The sequence below is a fragment of the Crocodylus siamensis genome, chromosome 5 (assembly GCF_052110815.1).
Source record: "Crocodylus siamensis isolate JL-2025a chromosome 5, ASM5211081v1, whole genome shotgun sequence".
Classification (NCBI taxonomy): Eukaryota; Metazoa; Chordata; order Crocodylia; family Crocodylidae; genus Crocodylus; species Crocodylus siamensis.
In genome coordinates this window covers 39,837,058-39,853,205 of record NC_143399.1, presented here as the reverse complement: position 1 = coordinate 39,853,205, position 16,148 = coordinate 39,837,058, and the positions used below count along the sequence as shown (strand labels likewise).

Here is a 16,148-nt window from a genome sequence, read left to right as displayed (position 1 = left end):
GGCAGTCTTAACTTATATAGCCCTGTGACCTCATTCAACTGGTCCAATGGAGGCCAGCACCTGTTGGCTGTCGGCCAACCAATTTGAAATACATTACTAGTTGCTGGGCAGACTCCAGCCCACCAGGTAGAAACCCCTCACCCAGGTAGCCGATACCAGTCACATAGGCAGAGGGAGCAGGTTTCCCCCCTCCCTCAGGAATGTAGCCAGCTCAGGTTACCTAAAGAGATAGGGTAAAGGTGTGTCTCCTCTGCTGGGCCCATCCTAATCAAATTGTCACAGCACAGAGATTTTGGGGAGAAACAACTGTGGTTTCCTGACACACAGGGCACCTACCCTCTGAGAGTCTGGCCTCTTGAAAAGTTCCCAAGCTAAAGCTGTAAAATTTGAGGAAAATTGAGGATCTCTTTGAAAATCCCACTGAGCCCCAAATCCCCGTCTACATCATTATAGAAGAAAGATACGATCCCAGACCTTCTTAAGTGCTCCCTGTACTTCCCTGTTCCTCAGGCTGTAGATGGCAGGGTAGAGCATGGGTGTGACATTGGTGTAGATCAATGATACCACTTTGTCCTGCTCCAGGGCATAGCTGGCTTTGGGCCGTATGTAGATGAAGATGGCACAGCCGTAATGGAGGACAGCCACTACCAGGTGGGCAGCACAGGTGGAAAAAGCCTTCCTGCGTCCCTGGGCAGAGTGGATGCGTAGGACAGAGGCGGCAATGAGCACGTAGGAGGCCAGGATCATCAGGAATGGCACCATCAATATCAACATACAGACAAGGAAGACAGCCACCTCATCAGCATGGGTGTCAGAGCAGGCCAGCTCCAGCACAGGTGGGATGTCACAGAAGAAGTGGTTGATCTCATGGGAGTGGCAGAAGGGCAGATGGAAAATCAAGGCAGTGAGTCCCAGCGACAGCAGGAAGCCACTGGTGCAGGCCATTGCTAGGAGCTGCAGGCAGAGAGGCCTGCTCATGATCAGGGTGTAGCGTAGCGGGTTGCAGATGGCCACATAACGGTCATAAGCCATGGCAGCCAGCAAAAAGCACTCTGCACCACCCAAGGCAATGAAGAAACACATCTGTGTGGCACAACCAACCAAGGAAATCCTGTGGTTTCCAGCCAGGAAGTTGGCCAGCATCTTGGGTACAATGACTAACGTGTAGCAGATCTCAATGACAGACAAATTACGGAGGAAGAAATACATGGGGATGTGCAGTGCAGGGTCTACCAGGGTGACCAAAACAATTGTCATATGTCCCCCCAAGGTGACCAGGTGCATGATAAGGAACAGCCAAAACAGCATCTGCTGGTAGGACGACTGGCTGGAGAAGCCCAGGATGATAAACCCTGTGGCTGTGCTGTAGTTCTCTCCTCTCAAATCCATTTCCTGCAGTGTCATGAATCTTTGTGTCCTTCAGTGGTGAGAATTAGGAGACTTTTACAACCTAAAAGAGCAGAAGAAGTAGCACACTTTCAAACAGCAGAAGTGAAAAGCTGGGGAGAGAAGAGAACACAGCAGGTCTGAGCAGAGGATGGCTATATTTGTAGTTAAGCTAAAACGCAGGTGATTTGGGATTGAGTCCCAGTTCTGCCAAAAGCGTATTTAGTCTCTTTAATGTGGGGTTCTTTGCATTACATGTTATGCATTGTGTGTAGCTCAATTTACCTGCCTGATCTTGTGCTATGTGTCACCTTACCTCCAGGAACAATCATAGGGAATAAGGATCTTGTCCAGTGCTCAAGGGAGATGGACAAGAAGCCACAACCTTCCTCTTTATACCAACCTTTTACACAGTTGAAGACTTACTATGTCTTCTCTCAGACTTATCTCCTCAAGACTAAGCATACCAGTTTCCTTCAGTCTTTCATAGCTTCATAGTTTCATAGTTGGTAGGATCGGAAGGGACCTAAGCATATTGTCTAGTCTGCCCCCCTGCCATGGGCAGGAAAGGAGGCTGGGGTCAAATGACCCTGGCTAGGTGATTATCTAGCCTCCTTTTGAAGACCCCCAGGGTAGGAGCGAGCACCACTTCCTTTGGAAGTTGGTTGCAAATCCTAGCTGCCCTGACTGTGAAGTAGCGCCTCCTGATATCTAGCCTGAATCTACTCTCAGTCAACTTATGGCCATTGTTCCTTGTTACCCCACGTAGCGCTCAGGGAAACAGGGACTCTCCCATTGCCTGCTGGTCCCCCTTAGCAAGTTTATAGGCAACTACCAGATCCCCTCTCAGCCTTCTTTTGTGGAGGCTGAACAGGTTCAGGTCCCACAGCCTCTCCTCATAGGGCCTCGCCTGCTGCCCCCTGATCATGTGAGTGGCCCTCCTCTGGACCCTCTCCATGTTGTCCACGTCCCTCCTGAAGTGCGGCACCCAGAACTGGACACAGTACTCCAACTGTGGCCTGACCAGTGCTGCATAGAGGGGGAGGATCACCTCCTTGGACCTGCTAATGATGCATCTGTGGATGACAAGGTGTGGTTGGCCTTCTTGACCATGTCCCCACATTGGCGGCCCATGTTCATCTTGGAATCAATAATGATTCCAAGAACCTTTTCTGCCTTTGTGCTGACGAGAAGGGAGTTCCCCAGCCTGTAGGTCTGTTGCTGGTTCTTCCTCCCCAGGTGCATCACCCTGCACTTGTCTGTATTGAAACGCATCCTATTCTCATCCGCCCACCACTGTAACCTGTCGAGATCGAGTTGTAGCCTGTCCCTCTCTCCTAGTGTGCTCACTTCTCCCCACATTTTAGTGTCATCTGCAAACTTGAAAAGGTGCTTTTCACCCCCTCATGCAAATCGCCAATGAAGATATTGAACAGTGCGGGCCGAAGGACTGAGCCCTGGGGAACCCCACTGCCCACATCTCTCCAACTCGAAAATGACCCATCCACTACCACACTCTTGGTCCGGCCCTCCAGCCAATTTGTGACCCATCTGACTGTGTAGGCATTGACACCACAGATGCCTAATTATTTAATAAGGATGGGGTAAGAGACAGTGTCGAAGGCCTTCCTAAAGTCCAGGAAGACTACATCCACCACGTCACCTATGGCCAAGGCTTTTATGACCTGGTCATACAAGGCCACCAGGTTGGTCTGACAGGACCTGCCTCTAATGAACCTGTGTTGGTTGCCCCTAAGCATAAATTCCCCTGCTGGCCCCTTGCAGATGTGCTCCTGAATAATTTTCTCAAAGAGCTTCCCCAGGACCAGGTAAGGTTAATGGGCCTATAGTTTCCTGGGTCCTCTTTCCTCCCTTTTTTGAAAATGGGTACCACGCTGGCCCTTTTCCAGTCATCAGGTACCTCACCAGAGCAGCACAAGTGCTTGTAAAGCTGTACCAGGGGTCCTGCAATGACCTCTGCCAGTTTCCTAAGCACTCCTATGGAGGTCATCAGGATCTCCTCATAGGTCACGTTTTGTAGATAGCAGATCAATTTTTTTTACTCTTCTTTGGACTCAGAGCACATCTACACAAGATGCTTTACTAAGCAATAGAGCTAATTACTGCATAGAAAGAGTCTCCATCTACATGTACTGACCCTTACTATGCAGTAATTTCCTCTACTTTGCAGTTAACTTGTTACCTGCAAATGCAAGTAGCAAATTAACTGCTGAGTAATTACTGCACAGTACAGAATGTATAGACAGCCCACTGGGAACAAATCTGCTCCTGGGCAGTAGGGGCAGAAGATTGGTCTGTGCTGGGACAGGCTCTGCCACCAGAGCTTGGGCTGAGGCAATGTGCCCCTGCCCTGGCAGCAGGGAGCTCCCAGCCTGGGGCTGAGAGCTTGTTCCTAGCCCAAACTCTGCAAGTACAGAACAGGGGCTGGAAGCTCTGTGATCACGGAGCAGAGGCTGGGAGCTCCCTGTACAGAGAGAGTTCTGTGCCCAGCCTGGAGCTGGCTGAGACCTGTCCCTGACCTGGACAGTTCCCAGCCAGCCCCAGGGCTGCACAGGGAAGTCTGCACATGCACCATGAAGGTGGATGGGGACTGTTCTGTTTTAGGCAGTCCACAGCCAGCTCTGGACTGCACATGCAGACTTCCCCATGCAATCCAGGGCTGGTCAGGAAGTGTCCCAGCCAGGGTAGGTCCCAGCCCTGCGGCCTGTTCAAGCAATCGAGGCACTGGGCTTGGAAAGGGCTTCAGGAGAGGGGCAGGTACCAGCCCCCTTCAAAAATCCACTGGTGGGACAGCTTAAAAAAAGTTAAGTGAAAATACCAAGTGATGTGAGGACCCTGTGCCCAGCAAGAAGAGGCCACAGGGAGCCACAAATTCTCCTTTAACTTCCCCCCTCATGCTCAGCCCCAAACATACTATGCACACCTGAAGGGGTGACAAGGGGTTTCTGTGCTAGGGCTGCAAAGTTCTTGGTGGCCCCAAAATTTAAAAAGGAAAAGGAAAAGAAAAAGTGGGGGAGGCTTGGCCAGGCAGGTTAACTGTCCTCACAGACACTGCCAGGGCTCCAAATGAACCCCAGGCGAGAATGTGGGGCATGGCATAATACACCAACCACTCAAAGGACTTTTAGCATCCCATGGCAAGCCCCACATCTTTGCTCCCTGAGCCCTTGCATTGCTCAGCTGGCCTCTGGAGCCCATCTGGAATGTGTCAGGAGGGAAGTTTCAGGAGCCCCCTGGGCTGCTTTTCCTATCTGAAAATCTCAGGACTCACACACACAGGCTTGAAACCCCAACCTCTAGAGCCACAACTCTGGACACAAGCACCTGAGCCACAGAAAACAGTGGGTGGGACTGCCTCACAAAGCCATGAGCACAGAAAATACCCCCACACTGCCACAGGATCAAACAGCAGCAGTAGAAAGAAAAAAAATTAAGTGCCATATGTGAGGACCCTGTGCCCAGCAAGAGGCAGCCACAGGCAGCCACAAAGCATCTTCTTTTACCTGACACCCTCATGCTGAGCCCCAAACTGAGCTAGGTCATCCATCCTCATAGATACTGCCAAGAGTCCAAATGAAGCCTAGGCCAGAATCTAGGGCTTGGTGCGACATGCCACGCCAAGCCCTGCACGCCCAGCATCTTTGCAGCCTAAGCCCTGGCGTTGCTTAGCTGGCCTCTGGAGCCCATCTGAGCTTGGCATGTGTCAGAAGGCAAAGAAAATTTCCCCAGCCCCCCGGTCTGCTTTTTCTGCCTGCACATCTTAGGACCCACACTCAGTCTTCAATTCACAATCCCTAGGTTTGTAGCACACCATACAAGAATCTGAGCACAATCAACCAGCAGGGCTCCAAAAGCTATGAGCAAAGAAATTACCAACTCAGCCACACAGCCCAAACCACAGCAGCAAGCAAAAAAACAGAAACAAAAACAAAAAGTAGGGTGATTAATCATGGTGGGGTCAGGTCATTTCTCTGGAGTGACCTGCCTTTTGGTTGGTGGAATCATTTGTATGACATACCCTGACACTGTCAAATTCAAGGTCTTTCATCCAGGATATGTACATCCAAGCCATATCTGAAAATGGTACAGGAGTGATGACATCAACTAACATAATCTCCTACTGTGATATTGGAGCAGGGTGCATTGGGGAATGCTTAAAAAAGTAGAATCAAGTAGAAGTAGGGATGTGGTGCTAGCAAGAACATTGCTGGACACCGTGTCCACTTCTAGTGCGTATATTATGCAAGAATCTTGACAACTTGCGGAGTTCAGAGGAAGGTTAGAGGAATGATTGTAGGTCTCAAAAACACGCCTCACAGTGTGAGTTTGCAGGAACTCAGTCAACAGAGAAGGTTAAGAGGCAATTTTATTGTGGTCTAGAGGTGCCTAGACATGGAGAAACATTTTGGTTACAGAAGGCTCTTCAATCTAGCAGACAGAGAGAGGCAGAACAAAGTCCAGTAGCAGGGAACTGAAGTGAAACACATTCAACATAAGCTATTCATACTGAACAGAGAAAATAACTGGAACAAATTAGGGAGGGGCATGGAGGATATTCCATCACTTGGTGTTTTCAAAGTAAGGTAGATGTTTCCCCAGTAGTTCTGCACCAGATGATCACATGGTTGTGTAACATTCTCCAGCTTGTGGTCTGCGAGGGATTCAGATGAGATGGTTACAGTGGCTCTTTCTGCACTTAACTACTATGCATCTATGTGTAATTACATTCATCTATTCCTAGCTCTGAAGGTGAGCTTTTTTGGATTAGAGGAAACTTAGCTGGGGAGGCTCCTGTATTCTTGTTCTACTCCAGAAGTGAAGTACAGCTGGTGGTTAAAGCAGCCTGTGCGGGAGCTTGGCTGGGAGTCAGGACTCCTGGGTTTGACTCTGGTTCTAAGTGGAAAGTCTAGATGCCTACCTGCTGTCTTTTTTTAACCAATACTTGCCATCTATCTAGTACTTTTTTGTAGACTGTGCAGCAAGATGTCCAGTTGCTATCTCAAACTAAAATCTGTATTGCTGTGACTCCACTACCTAACTGGATGAATCTACGTGAGTGGCCAATTGCACAGTTCTTACTGCGCAGTCATTTAGTACTTGCTTAAGCAACAAATACTGCTTATTGTTACAGTGATGTAGTATCTTGTGTAGATACATCCACCATGCAGTTAATACTACCTATATTTTGCTGTGTATACACACCATCAGGCTGGTACCTAGCTACTGAAAGAGGTTTGGAGGAGCCAGCAGCACGTAGAAAGCCAGCTGCTGAGCAACGAGTGATTTTCTCTGGGTATAACTTCACAAGAATAATGGAAAGTCCCTCCCTGAACCCAGTAGTACACCAACTCCACCAATCCCAGATGCCTCCTCTAAATCAAAAAATACATAATTCATACCTATATTTTTTAGCACTGACCTGCCTGCATTTCTTTTACTACCTTTGTGCTCAGGGCAAAATCATTTTTGGCTGAAACTTGCCCAACATTTACCACAGAGAGAGTATAAGAGGACAATTTTGGAAAAAGGTCAGCCCGTATGGTTAAAATACAACAATGTCATAACTGAATGAACCCTAGAAGCAGTCAGGCAAACCTGACGTAGTCAGCACTACCACCCCCAGCTGTCACGGTGAAGCATGCAGCCTGGCTTCTGGAAAGTGTTTGCCAGAACAGACTACTTAGCAGGATCTCCTTTAATTTATTCTTGCTATCTGACCCTTTTCAGAGCCCACCAATCCTGTCAAAGGCAGCCAGAATATTTTACTGCAATAGTTGTTGCTTCCTTCTGTGTCATCATCATCCCATTGTTATTCAACTATTCAGTATTTGAATGAGGGTGATTAATAGCATGTATAAATGGCAATGTATAAATGGCAGATGCAATAGCACGTATCCAGATAGAGTCTAAGGTCTGGCTTTCCAGGGTTCTGTCCTCTTGCACACAAGTATAAAGCAAGTGTAGAAATGCCTCTTTTTGACTTGGGAGAGTGTAGTACCATCAGGAATTGGTTCCAGAAACAGGATGGCCAGAAAAGGCCATCATAACCTCCCAGCCTGACCTTCTACATAGACCAAGACAGAATTTCACACAGCAATTTACTCAATAGACAGAATTATTCTTCCCAAATAGGTTAATAATACAAAGAGTGTGAAGGCATCTTGTCTTACCTTCCCAGAAGTTGGGACCATTCCTCACTCTCCCTCTGCAGAATTTCCATTAAATCAACTTTACAGTTCAAAGAGCAGGAATCCATAACTCCATTTTTAATGCCATCTGCTGGATCAGCAGAACTGATCTAGAGCTGAGGGGAAATGGAGAGGATTGCCCCTTTGCCAGGGAGATAATCAACTCTTATCGAGGTGTCTCCTGGTCTGGAGAGAGCAAGTCTCTGGAGGCTTCAGTTACGCTCAGCATAAGAAAAGTAGAGGAAGGGAATTTTTCTTCCAAGGCTTGGTTTACCCCAACAAGTTTTGCTGTCACACCTATGACAGCCTAGAGTGTGAAATATATACCATCGATGCCCTTACCCTAGCTCTCAGTTACATAGCTGAGCTGGCAAAACTCCGGATGTGGACACAACAGTGCCAACAGCAGAGCTCCAGTTGTCTTAGCTCATGTCCTCTGAGCACCTAGTGCGGCTGCACTGACACTAAAATGCCTTCTTCTGCCCTAAGCCATGTTTCCCCTGGATCGGGGGAAGGGGGTATGGTAGATATAACTGCGTTGGAGTAGGTGCAACTAAGCTGAGGTGGCCTCAGGGACCAGAAGCCAAACACTCTGCACAGACTGGATGCTTTCCAGCTGCAGGAAAATTTAAAAAGCAAGCTAAGGAAAACAAAATAAGGCTGTCCTTTGGTTCCCACCATGTTATTCAGTCCTGCTTACAGCTGGCTGCTAAGCAAGAAAGCCAGGAGTGGTTGGAAGTTGTTGAGTCACCATTAGATCATTGCTGATTCCCATGAGATGGTCTCACCACCTTTTAGCACACTTATCTTCCCAAAGTGCCGGCCCTACTACAATGTTAGGAAAAATCCATCCCCCTTCTGCAAAGGAGAAAGCTTTGATTCGGGAGCTGTGCATTAGCACATACACCAAACTATCCTGGTGTATGAAACTACAGTGAGGCTCCACCAGACCTCACAGGGCTTCTTGTGAGGCAGTAACCCATAGCAGAGCTGCATGGCAGGATCAGCTGGGTGGGTCTGGAGCTGGGAGTGCTCAAAAGTTTTTCATGAAAAGTGGCTTTTCAACCAATGTGTAATTTTTCATGGACATTTTCAACTGCATTAAAGTTTTCTTCTATTTGTTTTTGCATCAATCTTAAACTGAATAATATAGCCCTAGGCCCCTAGCATAATAATAAAGCTTCTGGTTTCTTTGTACCTGGAGAAAAATGTGTGTTATTTTATATGTGATGATACATCTCACCATGTGTATCCCCCTTCTGAAAATGGTAGATCCACATATATAGGTAACTTATCATTCCCATCATCCAGTTCCAACCTCCTTGCCTGGTGAAGGAAGAATGCCCAAGCTGGCTCATGGGCATCATTGTAAGCCCTGAAGGAGTACATGCATGACAAAAATACTGAGGTGGGGAGTGGTGGAGGTGGAATGCTATTAGACCCAGTACTTTGGGACCTGAACATACTAGCTACAGCTTCCAAAAGGGCTATAAAGGCTGCATCTATGCATCCCTAAGGTGCCGCTGTTACTGTGCTGTCATTTAGTACATACTTATGAAAGTAATAAAAGACAGTGCAGTAACAATCCATACTGTGCTGTGTATGCAGCACACAGTTATTTTTTGGCACTAGGTCACTGTAGCAACATGCTCTAATGGAGGAGCATGTCGCTACGGAGACCTGGCTGTGGCATCATGATTCTTTTCTGCAGACTCTATGTTGCTATACCACATTGCTACAGCAATGTAACTTGTCATATAGATGCACCCAATGTTTAATATCCAGATCCTATCTCGTGAGTCCTTTATGTTAGAGGTGTTAAACATAATGTTAGAGGTGTTAAACATACAGCTCACAGACTGCATCCAGCCCTCAAAGTTGCATTATCTGATCTGCTGGGATACTGGTGGGCTACCAGAAGTTGGGGGACATGGCCAGAGAGTAGTGGTTTGTCACAGAATTAAGGGTCCTTTGGTCCTGATGAACATGGTGACTGGCAGTTGGAGGGTGAGTGAAGGCTGATACAGCACTTCTTGTTCTCACTGCTGTGACCATAGCTCCTCAACTGCTGGTCTTGTTGCTGCCCACACCATCCTGCTGTCATAGTTACATACCCCAGACCTTGTGCCAGTACTAGAGATGCTGGTGCTGCACAAGGCACGTAGAAGTAGTTTTGCTTCTGGCATGGGGCATGCAGTAGAAGCTGGAGCTACACTGTTCCCCCTGCCAAAGCCAGAGCTGCTACCACCACTGCTACCGTCGTGTGCCCCAGGTCTGAGCCAGCACTACTAAAGCCATGTGCCCCTGGCTGGATCTGGCCCATAAGGGCCATGGTCTAGATCCAGACTATGGTGCAAGGTGAGTTTTACACCCCATGACTTAAGCCATGTCTAATCTGAAATTTTACCATGCCAAGCAATGGCACTGTGTTGCTCATGGACCAGAAGCAAAGTGCTGCAGGCAGGCTAATGTGCTATGACTTCAGTCAGTGTCAATTAACCCCCATGAAGGGCTGCATGAACACAGCTGCACACAATCTGGTCCAGGAAGAAGACCATATGAAGCAGTATAGCATGCATGATGGAAGATGTATGCATGTGACCCACAATCCACATGTTGCTCTACACAGTTGCCCAGATGAGATACACCTTGCACAGCAGAGCAGGCAATCCCAAGATTGGGGAACTGGTCAAGTCCAACGTAGATGCCATTTTGGAAACTCAAATGGTACTGAGGCCAAGGATGAGTCTTATACACTGATAGTGAAAATCTGACAGGCTGAAGTAGATTTACCCTTGCTGGGGTGGGACTGGGAAAAGGCACACATTGGGAAGTCTTACGTTACCCTTGTTATTAAAAAACTTGGAAAGATTCCCCACCCCCCAGACCCTCTCTCACCCACTGACTCCTCAATTTACAACTTCACTGACTGCTTTCCTTGCATGCAGACCAGCCTCTGGCTTCTTTACTATTCATTCATTCCAGGAAAAGCACAGAACAACTGCAGATGCTTGCTCAGCCTGCTGAAAGGTATTTATACCAGAAAGCTTGCTAAGAAAAATTTTTCCAACTATTTGAGTTGCTCTAATAAAAGATACCAAATTTACCCAAAAAACCTTGTCTGCCTTAAATAGATTTTTACATGAATAGGCTCAGTCCCAACTGGTTTTATGCCCGCCATGCACCTTTGCACCCAGATGCTCCACTCTGCAAGATAAATGTCTCCAGGAGAATATGGGACACGGAGAGGGGATGAGACAGGAAGCAAAGTCTTTGATGATTAGATGTGGGAAGGAGCTGGTGGTTGTTGCTGATAAAATCCCATGATCTGAGCTGGAAATTCAGCTCACCTCCATAGGGACAGTCAGAAACAGCCTACCCAGATGCACACATACTCCCCAGGGCATGGGACTCAGCCTGCTACTGTATGAGGTAGTGGGACTCAAAGGGGTAGAACTGGTTCTGAGGAACATTTTGCTCAGTAAGAGACTTCTGGTTTGTTGGAAGGGATTCTATTTAATAAAGATCCATTGAAGACCTCAGACTCCATCAGTGTGTTTGATCCTTCATGAAAATCTCCACCTACATCAGATGTAAGGCTTTTTGTGCTATAAAGAGGATGCCTGGATTTTCCCTAATCTTCATTTCTGTTGCTGACTGTCTGGCAACATACGTGTCTCATCCTGCCCCAGCACCAGAAACCCTGTTTATTGTTGGTGAGTACACAGCAAGTGCCAGCGGGCATTTAGAACTGTCAGAAAGAAATTTGCATTCACAAATCCTTCTCTCTAAATGATTTCCCTTGCATTTATTCCCATTCATCTCTCTCTAGGATTCTTTGATAAACACCGAATTTACTTGGCTGGCTTTAATACTGGGTTTAGTAACTGAATGGGAGGGGGGGTTTCTGAAATGATGATTGAAAGTATTTTGGACCCAATTGAGATGTCAGTAGTGACAGGAGTTGCTGAAAGGGAGTAAAGAGCAGATTGAGATCTCACAGAGCTGAGGATAAAGTCAAGGTCACTCCATTTATAGTACCACTACTTCAGTGACATGGGAGCCAGATCCTCACCTTGTGTGTTCTGGGCATTAGGGCTGTGCGAGGCTTCAGACAGAGCTTTGCATCTGGAGAAGCTTCAGAAGCTTCGGGGTGGGAAGCGGCACATCCAGGTCGAAGTGCTGCCTCGTTCGACTTCCTGAAGCGCCTTGGAGCCGCCTCAGAGATTCGGCCATAGGGTATAATGGGGAAACAATAAAATAGCTATATCTTTGTTGTTTTTTTGTCTGGGTTGGATGAAATTTTCAGAGGTGGTAAACTCTGCAGAGAGGATGAAGCCTGCCAAGTTTCAAGAAGATGGGTGAATGGGTTTGAGGGCAACAGCACCCCAAATTATTGAAAGCAAAACGCATGTCATGTCTAGGCGTTACAACATAGCAGGGTGAAAACTGCAGGAGCGGTAGCTCTTACTGAGGCCACAAAGCCAGCCAAGTTTCAAGAAGATTGGTGCAGGGGTTTGGGGGGAAATGCCCCTCAAGCTGCAGACAAGCAGAACTGGTGCCATGGGTGCTGTGGGACTGACTGTGTTTGGCTTGGGGCAGGAGAGGAGACACTGCTGCAGGCCTGGCTGCTAAGCTGCTGTGTTACCAGTTACCAATCAATCAACCATGATTCACTCAGGGACTCAGGGACCAGCTCAATGCACAGGACCTGGCTACTACATAATGACTTAACGAGCATCAATTAGCACAGACAAAACCAGGGTAAGGGAAGGAAAGACTCAATACAGACAATCAACTGCCCCAGGACAGACACAGTCTTGGCACCGGTTTTGCCAGTCAGCAGCTAGGGGTGCAGGGCCCCAGAGCCCCCCTGCACCAATCTCCTCGACAGCTAGCAAACGTCACAGCAGGGGCCACCACCCCTGCAGATGTCACCCCGCTGCGCCTGAACACACGCAGGGTCACCCATGGCACCAGTTTTGCTTGTTCACAGCCTGGGGTGCAGTTCCCCCCAAACCCCTGCACCAATCTCCTTGAAACTGGGCAGGCTTTGTGGCCTCAGCAAGAGCTACCAGCCCTGCAGTGTTCACCCTCCTGTGGTGTGACACAGGCAAAACAGGAGCTTTGCTTTCAAGCATTTGGGGTACACTTCTCCCCAAACCCTTGCACCAATATTCTTGAAACTTGGCAGGTTTTATGCTGTCAGCAGAGGCTACCATCCCTGCAAGTTTCATCCAAGTCAGACATGAAACAACAAAGTTATAGATATTTCATTGATTCCCCATTATAACCTATGGCCGGATCTCCGAGGGGGCTCCAAAGCTTTGGAGCCGCTTCTGCCGGATGAGGTGGGAGCCCGGTCCTGAGCTCCAGATCGGATCATGGCCATTCAAAGCAACTGGATCCAAAGCCGGATCGGATCGCTGCCAACTCACACAGGCCTACTGTGGCAGGCCAGTAGGAGGTGCTTCTGCCTTGAACCGCCCACCTCCCTGCGCCTGACCATCTTCCAGGCTCTGAGTGCCTCCCTGGGGACGCCTCGCGTCTGGCTGATCCCCTTCCTAGAGCACACTCGCTAGCCTGGGTGTAATGTAGATGCCACCATGCCAAGAAGGGACTCTCTTGGCCCTGGGTCCTTGGGGAAACACAGGCCTAATAGTCCTACGGGTACTCAACCCGGTACAGGCACTTGGGGCACTTCCCCAAGTTGGGGGCCAAAAAGAAAAGTCTCCCTTAGTCCACAGACCTAAGGGGTCTCTTGGGCATAATTTAGACCCACCCCTCAATAAGTCTCCTACACCAGTCACAAAGGAGAACTTTATTGATTACAAGGGTAGGGTGAAAATAGGGTACAAGATTGATAATATCATAGAAATCATAAAGAGCAAACAGTCTGGCTGAGGTAGCTTTCTGATCACGCATCTGAGTTACTGCCAGCTAGATATCTAATCAGATCTCAAGTACCTTACTTACAAGCATCATCCAGAGGCTGGTGGAGATTCCCTCTGGAGGCAGGTTGTTCCTAGCTCATGAGTTATGGGGGAGAGAGCCAGTTTCAGATGGTAAAACTCCTCTCTAAATCTGAGTCCCCAGCATGGCTGCTGCCTCTTCCTCCTAGGCAGTCTTGGCTTATATAGCCCCTGTGACCTCTTTCACCTGGTCCAGTGGAGGCCAGCTCCGGTTGGCTGTCGGCCAACCAATTTGAAATACATCACTACTTGCCGGGCAGACTCTAGCCCACCAGGTAGAAAACCCCTACCCAGGTAGCTGATACCAGTCACATAGGCAGAGGGAGCAGGTTTCCCCTCTCCCTCAGGAATGTAGCCAGCTCAGGTTACCTAAGAGATAGGGTAAAGGTGTGTCTCCTCTGCTGGGCCCATACTAATCAAGTTGTCACAGCACAGAGATTTTAGGGAGAAACAAAGATGGCTTTCTACAACACCTACCAGATGAGATATCCCTTGCACAGGCAGAGCAGACAGTCCCAGGACTGGGGAACAGCCCAGCGGTGGGAGACAGGCAGAGCCAGCACTGCGCTCGGATCAGCTCCGCCAGCCCCAAGGAGCACAGCCCGGTGGAGGGAGGTGGGGAGAGGCAGGGCCGTGCTCCCCACCAGACTGAGTCACATGGGGCTGTGGAGCCACTTGGAGTATAGCCCTGGCTCTCCCCTGCCTCCCACCACCTGGCTGCTGCTTTGAAACTTGAAATGTTTCAAAACTTTTCAAATGCTTTGACTGCCCTTGTTTCATTTGGATTTCACTGTTTTGAGCTCGAAACAAGTCAAAACAGTGTCAGAATGAAACAGTCAGTGAAGCTTCACACAGCCCTACCACCTAGGGAAGTTGTAGATTCTCTGTCACTGGAGGTGTTCAAGAAAGTATTGGACAGTGGCTGGTCAGGGATGATCCAGGTGTAGCTACGCCTATGTTCTACTATGGCTATTTCCCATGATTCTGCACTTCACTGGTTGCCCCACCCCCTTTTCTGTTATGTGCCAGGGTGTTTTTAAGCCTTCCAAGAGGCATCGGTTGTTGGCTACAGCTAAGGCTGGGGACTTTGACTGGGGTGTACCAATACTCCTGCTGGGACCAAAGCCAGAGGTTCCTGGCTAGCAGGTGTTGCCCATTCGCTTAGGGTAAAACAGATCACCATAGCTGGAATCAAGAAGGAATTTTACTCCATGGTCACATTGGTACAGATTTGCAGGGGGGAGCAGTGCCTTCCTCTGTAGCAGGTGGCAAGGCACTCTACCTGGGATCTCTTGAGCATATATTAGCAACATTTCATAGAAGCAGGATGTTGGCTGCTGTAGTTCCCTGCTTTACCTGTGACAGGTTAGGGTGTTAGGTCTGTTGTCAGGATTGGCAGCAGTTTTATGAAAGTTTTGGGTGTGTACAGGATGGCTTGGATAGGGCTAATGCTGCCTCAGGCAGGGGGTCAAACTAGATGACCTCTGGAGGTCCCTCCCAGCCTTGCTTGCCTATGAGTCTATGGAGGGCTGGAACTGCTTAGCATTTTTCAACTCAACTATCTACTTTGTAACATAATTGTATGGTAGCTGCATACAAATGGTGATACCCCAGGGTTGCTATCTGAAGCCTTGAAAATGATGGGAGCTAGTCAGTTTTGAGGATGTTACTACCACAGCACTGACACTGCTTTGAGCAACACTAGATAGGTACTCAGTGGCCATGTCTACCTGACCAATGGACTGCTCTGTTATTGCTTAATAGGCCTGTGCAAAGAGGCTAGTATTCACTTCAGATTCAGATTCCACCGATTTGGGAGACAGTGATTTGATTCGGTGATTTGAATCACTGTCCCAAATCGATTTGGCTGAATCACCCTAGCCAGACACATTCCCCACCTGCTCTCCCAGCCCCGTGATGGCTGCCCCAGGCACTGAAAATAAAAGCCCTGATTCACCCGGTGCTGCTGAGCATGGGGACAATCCTTGCTGTCCCCCACTGGCCCACGCTGTGTGGGGGGCTCTGCATGAGAACCCCGACTCCTCCTGCTCCCCCAGCCCTGCTTCCATAGCTGCCCACCTGCCCCAGCTCCGGCCCTTTAAGAAAAACAACCCCCCCGCCCCACAGTTCCTGCCCGGTAGGGGGTGATCCTCGCTGCCCCCCACCATGTGGGAAGCTCTGCACAAGCCCCCCCAGGGCCGCTGCAGGAGCCGGTGAGTCCCAGGGTTTTTCTTGGGTTTTTTTTTCCTTTAAGGGTCAGAGCTGGGGTGGGCAGGGCAGCCATGGGGGGGCTGGGGGAGTAAGGGGAGGCCAGGGGGTTCATGGAAGAGCCCCCCATGCAATGTGGGGCAGTGGGGGGCAGCAGGGTTTGCCCCCCCCCCAGCAGAACCCAGTGAGTTGGCCTTTTTTAAAGCACCAGGAGCTGGGGCCAGGTGGGGCAACCATAGGGGGGAGGCTGGGGGAATAGGGGGCAGAGGTCGGCGGGGCTGTGGAAGCAGGCAGGGGATGGGGCTTGGCAGGGGACCCCCATGGTCACCTTCCCCCTCCTCCAGCCCTGCCCCCCTCCCCTACTTGCCAGCTC

General features: G+C 49.1%; 1 protein-coding gene across 1 annotated transcript; it reads right to left on the bottom strand.

The window, feature by feature from the left end:
- Positions 1 to 447: 447 nt before the first annotated feature.
- On the bottom strand, positions 448 to 10,153 carry LOC149863924 (olfactory receptor 10V1-like). The gene is made up of 2 exons (XM_090048584.1): positions 10,130 to 10,153; positions 448 to 1,392 (listed from the first exon to the last, which is right to left on the bottom strand). The coding sequence occupies exons 1-2, from the start codon at positions 10,151 to 10,153 to the stop codon at positions 448 to 450; spliced, it is 969 nt and encodes a 322-aa protein (XP_089904710.1).
- Between the last annotated feature and the right edge of the window lie 5,995 nt (positions 10,154 to 16,148).

Bases quoted from the DNA above. Each gene is read 5' to 3' on its own strand.
- LOC149863924 (XM_090048584.1), bottom strand. From the start codon at position 10,153: ATGGTCTTCTTCCTGGACCAGATT. The intron at 1,393-10,129 runs GTGTGCAGCTGT...ATGACACTGCAG, and splicing joins TCTTCTTCCTGGACCAGATT to GAAATGGATTTGAGAGGAGA.